The following is an 8,665-nucleotide window of genomic DNA, read 5'->3' as shown; positions in this document are numbered from 1 at the left end:
TTCTATGCTTGTCTGGCCAGTGATTCCTCCTTCCCATTATATGTGGGTTTTTGTCCTGCTCTGCTCCAGTTGCAGGCTTTATCCACAGTTTCTGCTCTTATGTAGCTGTAGTTATAGTGTGACTGGGGCAGAAGTCATAAAACCACACACAGGGTAACAGAGTTTGCACCTCTGACTGTACCTATTTAGCAGGTTGCCCAGCATTGTAACCCATACATATGCCCTGGTTCTCAGACAGTTTCTGTTGCACTCTTATTATAAGGCTACATGTTGGCCATACCTCTCAAACTGTTACAGCCAGACATCTGGACAGGGCCATATATAACAGACAGACATACTGGCCCAAACATGGGGACAGGATCTTAATATTGCTCTTTCACACTTAGACAGTTGTTAGAATGGTTTCATATTAGCTTGCATTTTCTTATGGTTATGAAGTCTGCATCTTAACTGTCATTGATGTTTTCACATCAACCTTTATTGGTTTGCCAATAGTTTGCTAGACAAATGCAATGTTACGACAAATGGAACAAATATATGAGGCATATGTGTGGACATTCTGTGAAGCCCTGTCATTTGTGAGGTATGGATGGTGCTCACTGACTTGTTGTCAGTAGTAACAGAGTTACATTGCAGCCTTTATATCCCAGCGTTACACTGACTTGTTCCAACCTGCTGTTCTACTAGCACCATCAAGGTTACTCAGAGCTGTGTACTGTCCATATCTGTGGCTCCTGTCCCTCCATTGTCCAGCTTTCCTGCAGTAACAAATACTGACATCTGGACAGTCTGTGGATCTCCTACCGTAGGTGTAGCTGACATGCAAAATAGTGGGCATGGCCAGTCTCGAACCATGGACTTTGTCAAATACAGTAATGCACTTAGACCACTAAGCCAAGACAGCCACCTACTTCCTGATATTATTAACCATACACATACATAGCACTTTGACCCCTGCATATTGTGGAACGGGAATATGTTAGCAAGTTGATTGGGACAGCCCTCGGAAAGTGTGGTCTGCTGCTATTACCTTACAAACATAAATGTTACTGCAGTTGTATGGGAACACTGGTGTGTCGAGGCTAGGGGACCATACCTTTCAACTGTACAGATTTTCCCGGAATGTCCAGATGTTTGCCTCATATTTTGGGTCCATTTATAATACAAGTGTGGTTTTCTGCGAAATTACTGGAAAATCATTAAAGAATGAGGTTAGAAAATAATTACAGATATTTGAGTTTCAGACTTCATACCCTTCAGAAACTTCTAGCTAGTGCAAAACATGTTATTCTATCCACTTTCTAAGTTTGTAAGAGTAATACTTAAAAAATTGCCCCTGTTTTTGACCCTTTGCCCCACATTTATTTTTGGCTTTGTCCAGATGTCTTGCTCTAAGAGGTTGAGAGGTATGTAGGGGGACTCCAACATTGATATCCATGCATCTGTCCTATGACCCTGCTATTTGTAAGTCCCTCACATAGTGCAGCAGGTTTGGCTGGCTTGGGGTCTACTGCATATTCTGGGGAAGCCAGTATTTGGCAAAGAGTTCCTGTTGTCCCACATAGCTGTCAGTTATCTGCTGCTTTCCCGTTAGCCCACTCCATTCTCTTGCATACATGCAGCAATACCATACATATATTACCACAGTCTTCTACCCCATTCAGCTATTGTTAAGAAGAGTGACTTACCTTGTGCCTGCAGCAGTTGAGAGGAGAGTGATTCAGGGCTGACTGCCAGATGCACGCAGTACACAGCCTATACATAGTAAGGTTTAGGTAGTGTGGTGTGACTGGCATCCTTTTTACTATGTACCCGAGTCAGAGTGAGGTGCCAGTCCCTGGGACCCTAAGTTGTCAGTGCATGTACTATGCGTTGTGTCTTTGCCAAGGCCAGGGTGTACTGGGCACATCTATGTCTGCCTACAGGAACAGGTTCAGGGGGTTCCTCCTCCGAGTTCCCCTGTGTCTGTGCAGACCTTGGCAATGGTGGGGGGCTATATGTCCCTTGCCTGTGATGTTCCTGCTGCAGCTGTTTCTGCAGGATCATATTGCGTAGCATGGCAAATACTATGAGCATGTGTGCACATGTGGCTGGAGAGTACTGCAGGGCTCCATCAGATATGTCAAGGCAGTGGAACCGTGACTTGAGCAGCCCAAACACATGCTCTATGATGTTCCTAATTTGTGCATGTGCCTCATTATAGCATTCTTCAGTTGGTGTGTGTGCATTTCTGATGGGAGTCATTATCCATGGTTCCAGGGTGTAGCCCGCATCCCCCATTAGATGGCCGTACAGGATGTCCCCCCCCTGGCAAATGTCTGGTATAGCTGTGATGCCTGCCAGATGTGGGAATCATAACTGCCAGGGCTGCCAGCACACACATTCATGATAATGCCCTGGGTATTAAACATGACCTGGCAGTTGATGGAGTGATACCCCTTGCGGATGACATAGGCTCTACCCCCTTCACCGGGTGGTGCTTTGATGTGCACATGAGTGTAGTCTATGGTACCCAGTACCTCTGGGTAGTGTGCTGCATGGTGGAAGTGACGCATATTGCTGGTCCTCTCCTCAGGGTGCAGCATAGATAAATGTGCTCACTGGCATGTGTTAGCATGACATCCAGGAACTGGTGTAGTACCCTGGATGTGGATGCCTGTGAGACCCCCATCATGTCTCCAGTAGGTTTTTGGAAGGTACCTGTAGCTAGTATTCTTAAGGCTACACATACCTTTGTTTCCACTGGGATGGGTTCTCCTCTGATGGCCCTGGGTCTGAGGTGAGAGTGGCAGAGCTCGGTGAGTTCCGGAAGTATGTCACTGTCCACCCTGTAGCGCTCTACTATCTCCAGCTCACTTAGCCTCTGAAAGGTTATCCTGGGCCTGAACACTCTTCTCCTTTGCAGTCTGGGCCTGTTGTCAGCATCATCATCATCATCATCATCACTGACCTCAGCCTGTAGCACATACAGATGTATCAGAGCAGCAGCAGCCCCTATCATTTTTGTTGGTAAAAATTCCCAATTGTGTACTCCAATGGTGCAGGGTATGTGGGAAAAATCAGATTGAAGGATGTATGAACACTTTATACTGGTGTGCTGCAGATACAGCCTGTGTGATTGGCTGATTATGATAAATTTCACCTGACAGGTATATCACTGAGGGATTTGAATGGACCAATGTCAGTGGAACAGGGTTTATTAGTCATTTATACTTGACTGGCTTTCCCAGGCTATTTCCCCCCCTTTTTAAAATTTCTTCCACTGCTAAACCCCACAGAGCTAGTGCAAACATTGATCAGCAGCTTGGACCCACCCCTGTACACGAGCATGCTTAGCTTTTCTTTAGCTAGCTAAAACACACGTTGTGGGGCTAAGAAGAGCTTAGCAGCCTCAGACACGCCCCCCCCCCCCGCTTAGCTGTGCTTATCTGAGTGCAAAACAGCACCGCTAAGCTCCAGTCAGCTTAAAGAAGGCGTGACACAACCCCCTTTTGATGTTAGCTATCTGGTCTGCATACACCAACACAATTCTAGCCCTACCACGGTTAGTACCTACAGAACATAGTGGCCCTTTTTATTATTCAATAAACCTGGCTCATTTACATACAACTAATTGCATATAGCCTAGATACTGTACTACAACAGGCCCTATCTCCTTAGCTATCACTATAACCTGCCATGGTATAACTCTGCATAATAGGCAGTATAATGGAATACCTTTGCAGAGGTTTTAATTTTATATTTTGCAGTTTTTATTTATTTGTTTTTTGCAAAATGGCATGCTTGCGTGTCACTGCACACCACTTAAATGTAGAATATGTATTAAAAAAGTTTAATTTTTCATATATTGCATTACTTTTTTAACTCAATGGCCATAGTTTTGGCCATTTGCATGCCTACAGTAAACTATACACCCTTTTGCATGGGCTTTTACAGCCCCTGTTTAGATTTTATCCTCCGGTACATGATTACTAACTGTGTACATTTTTCCTGCTAACATGGCATCTACACTGGTGCCTTTCTGCTTATTGAATCACAAAATCACCTCATTTGCAAGGTTTTCATTAGCATATGAGGTGATTTGCATTCTGCGGACACGTCCATGTCTGCATGGTGTCCGCAGTCTCGTGCACGCCCCCAGGTCTGTTTCCTGGATCGCTCGGCGGCCATATTCCATGTTTGGGCCATTAACATTATTCCTACATGGAGAATCGCTCCGTGTAGGCTTTATTGAATTACCTCCACTATGTTTATGAAAATGACAAGAGCAAAATATCAGACTGTTTTGTTTTATATACTATTAGAAATATAAAAGGTAGATGTACCTTTCATTCTTAGGCTATTTGTTGAATAATATTTGCACTTGTACTGCACCACTGTTGTCTTATTGGAAGTCCTTTTGTTTAACAAAGGGAAAGATTTATTTTTTATAGTTTTGCTCACTTACAAATCAGCTAAAGGATACCTTTGTATTGAACATTATACAGAATTCAGATTATCATTTATGTTATTATTTTAATTTCTTTACTGGGAACGTCTGACTAGTCAAAGAAGCTTCTGTTTTGCGCAAGCCCAGGGAGAAAAGCTCCATCACAGTACAATACAAATTGCTTTATGCAGGATACATATACAGAAAAAGAAATGCACTGAGTGCAATAAAATGACATGGTAAAAACATTACCCAGAGATCGTGTTACATAACAACCCAAAAATGTGTGCTTCAGAGCTGCTGCTAGAAGTTACACAAGATTTAAATATATAAACATATTGCAACAGCATAACAACTAGTGTTGTGACTATATGCATGTGAAAAAGAGGCTTTATCTTTCATACAGAGAGTAATAGTGGTAGATAAAAAATAAAAAGGATTAAAACATAAGATTTTATTGTGGTGTGATCGTGAGAATATTAGAGAGGAATTTTAATAATATAGCTATTTTTATGGTTAATTTATAAAATTATAAGATACATAGACTTTGGTGCAGATTCAATAAAGCCTACATGGTCTGCTAAACCGTGTGCATATAGTGATAGCCACTCTTTTGTATTTATTAAGCAGCTCTACACACTATGTAGAGCCGTGCAAACATGGTAAACATTGTGGCATGCTAATTACAGCATAAGCAGCTGAACTGTATGCTAATCAACCAATCCAAGATGGAGGAACTTTCAACAAGCTATAAAGCAAACATATAGACTCAGCGCTGGTTTTCCCTGTGAATTCTAAAAACATATTAGAATACAGCCACGGAAACTAGGCTACATGGAAAGAACGTTAGGGGCTGCTGTTGCCATTATTCATGTGTATGTGCAGCAGGCCCAAGTCTATGCTGCTGCTGATGTTAGCTTTTCACAATCTGCATGAGCTGGAAATTGTAGAGAGCTACAGAGTAGATAGATACATCTAGGGGATTCCTGCAGTACAGTCCTCATACATGTGCCGAAATATTCACCATCTGTGCCATGCTTCATAATATTATCCTGAGATAACAGCTTCAACAGGAACAGCAAGAGGAAGGGCCACACATCCCACCACCACTGGCAAGGTCACCACAGCTACACACAGGTGAGGAGTCAGAGGGGGAACCAGCAGCCACTATGGGTGTAGACAGATGTAGGCATGCACAATATGCCCTCGCACTGGCCAAGAGGCAATGGGTGGCACACATGCTCACCATCAAAGGGGATAAAACCTTCATCCTATGCACATACATATGGTAACACTGATGCCAGGTAATGCTTAGAATCTTTACTTACCCATGCAATGGCTGTGTACTGCTAACATCAGAGAGAGTCAGCCCAGAACTAAAACTCTTGCAACTGCCAGATTTCCAAGGTAAATGTTGAACCTGAAATAGAAAAATTAATGTCTAAGAATACAAGGGAATGGCATATCCTCCATACTGTTACTTGGCAATGTAATTATGTATTTATTTATGTATTTATTTTACATTTGTTTACTGGGGAGGTCCAACTGGACAGAGCTGTCTGTTTTCAGTGGAGTCCTGGGGAGAAAAGCTCCAGACCAATTGCTAACATACTATACATATTTGCATGAGCATTGTGGTTTACACATACAGTTATAAAATACAGCCGATATTAACATATGACTGCATAAAATATTTACATAAGCATAGTGGTTTAGACATACAATTAAAAGTATAGCAGGTAGTAACATATGATTGTTATTCATAAAGTATGCTTAGTGGAGATAATCTTGAAGATGTACTGAAAATAAGACAAGAAAGGAAAAACTAAAAAAAAAATACTAGACAGATAATCTTGAAGATATAATGAAGATAAGAGAAGAAAGGAAAAACTAAAAATACTAGCCAGTTGTCAAAGGGGGAGAATACAGACAAGTTCCTATGAGGTTCACTGACATTTTAAGGGAAAGCTTTTCAACTTAGTCTAGGGGATAGTTAGTGGGAATAGATTGGACAGTGGGGAGTAGGAAGTGGTGAGTTGGTGAGTAACGTGTGATAGTGCATCTGTGGGAGTTTTAAAGAAGATGTTGGATAGTGGGTAGGGTAAAGGTATTAGAATATGTCAGCCAGGTGCTAGGGAGTTGCATGTCCAGGAATTGTTTAAGTGGGAAATAAGCTATTTTTTGAAGATGGTTTTGTTAGGTTGTAACCTGATTTGTAGTGGTAGGGAGTTCAAAGTCTTGGAAATGTTGCTAGAATACAGGGAGTCACCAGAGCTGTAATGGCTTTTGGAGTTTGTGATTAGTGCCTTGTTAGTGGATCTAAGTTCTCGGTTATTGGAGTAGAGGGTGATCAGGTCTTGTAATGCTGGAGTTTTGTCAGGTTGGTACAGTATTTGGTGAGCCAGAAGAAGTTGGTTTAGAGCTAAGGTGTTTGGGAGTTCCAGCCAGGAAAGCTGTTTTAGGGCTTGGCAGTGGTGGGAGCGGTAGCAGGAGTTAGTGGCAAATTTTGCTATTTTGTTGTAGCATACTCATATCTTGTTTAAATCGCTCTTGTTTAATTAGGACAGGAGAAGCATACAGTAAGGTAGGAAGAAGAGAGGTACGAGCTAGGGTAACTTTACTGTTGCTGGTTAGGAAGTTTTTACATCTGTAAAGAGTACCTAGTTTTTTGTTTATTTTGGTTATTGTATGAGCTATGTGTTTGTCAAATTTCATATTATTGTCAATAATAACCCTCAGTAATTTGGTTTGTGTGACGGGGGAGATAGGGGTATTATCTGATGCAGAAATAGAGAATGGGGGAGTAGGTACTACTGCTTTGGAAGGATGGAAGAGCATTAGTTGTTTTTTTTTTTTAGGATTTAGTATTAGCTGGGAGTTTGTTAGCCATGTTTCAATGGATGTAAAGGCTTCTCGGGTCTTGATGTGGAGTCGTTGGCGGGTGGGGGCAGAACAGATTAAGGTGGAGTCATCAGCATATTGAACCAGGTTTGCTAGAGGGGTGGCTTTGTGAAGATTATTTGTAAATAACAATATGCAAGTCCACAGCAAAAACGAAGTATGGACAAAGCAATATATCCAAAATAGTTTATTGAATTGAACCACACAAATAAATCCGTCAAGTGCTTTCGCTCAGTTAATACTGAGCTTTTGCTCAGTTAATACTGAGCTTTGTCAAGATGAAAAACTTCTGGGAATTCTTCTTATTTAAATGTAGGCATAATGAATCATGTGATCAATTAATTATATATTATAATTATACATATATTAAGTGTTTTATATTAAGTGTTTTATAGTAAGTACTTATATAACTAGTCCTTTATGGGCAGTTTCAAGTTTTGTGATATGTAAGTGCACCAATATGGTGTGATAGCTTTAATAACTTACTTATGAATTTTAATTAAGTTTTAATTAATTGATCACATGATTCATTATGCCTACATTTAAATAAGAAGAATTCCCAGAAGTTTTTCATCTTGACAAAGCTCAGTATTAACTGAGCGAAAGCGCTTGACGGATTTATTTGTGTGGTTCAATTCAATAAACTATTTTGGATATATTGCTTTGTCCATATTTCGTTTTTGCTGTGGACTTGCATATAGTCGTTTTTTTGGTCATTACTTTGCCTTTCATTTTCAGTTGTTCATTTGGTTCATGGCAGAAGAAGTTGAACAAGGCAGTTTTACGGACACTCCACAGCTGTTGAGAGGTCCCGATGAAGACAGACCAGTTACTCGATCCGAATTTAATAAAGTGGTGGATTTATTAACACAGTTAACCAACGTTCTCAACACCAGCAAACCAGAATCTCCGTTGGCATTTCCAGGCAACCAACAACATGGCCAGGAGCAAAGGAAAAAACGTATCTCCGGTGAGGCTGCACTTTTGGGTAACATTTCTCGGTTTGGATTTTCCAACCAGCCGACTACGAGTAAATGGACTAACAATGGGCATTCTAATAAACAACAGCAGATGAATGATACGAGTAGCAGAGTTAAGGAATTTGACTTCAACGCATGGTCTGGCCAACAATTTTGGTTTGAGCAAGGTACTGTTAGCACTAACGATACTTTGGATATTGAACATAACTTTAATTCATTAAGGGACAAATTGTACATGTTTAAGACAAACCAGTTAGAAATAGATTATCTAAAGGAATGTGTAAAAGTGGAACAAGTTCCAAAGGCTTGAGATGTTTTAAGTTCCCCAACAACGTTCAAGTGGGAACTGTGTATT

At 41.0% G+C, this 8,665-nt stretch overlaps 1 protein-coding gene across 1 annotated transcript in view; it reads right to left on the bottom strand.

Annotated features, from left to right (window-relative positions):
- The window catches only part of LOC122804258 (cytochrome P450 2D15-like), a 520,756-nt gene extending 512,694 nt beyond the window's left edge, over nucleotides 1-8,062 (bottom strand). Inside the window, exon 1 of the mRNA XM_044074061.1 lies at nucleotides 8,051-8,062. Within this exon, the coding sequence (XP_043929996.1) occupies nucleotides 8,051-8,062 (12 nt within the window). The remainder of the gene's footprint in view (nucleotides 1-8,050) is intronic.
- Between the last annotated feature and the right edge of the window lie 603 nt (nucleotides 8,063-8,665).

Source organism: Protopterus annectens, chromosome 1.part0, assembly GCF_019279795.1.
Source record: "Protopterus annectens isolate FY-2018-M chromosome 1.part0, PAN1.0, whole genome shotgun sequence".
Lineage (NCBI taxonomy): Eukaryota > Metazoa > Chordata > Ceratodontiformes > Protopteridae > Protopterus > Protopterus annectens.
Note: the sequence above shows the minus strand (reverse complement) of the source record. Positions and strands in the feature narration are given on the sequence as shown.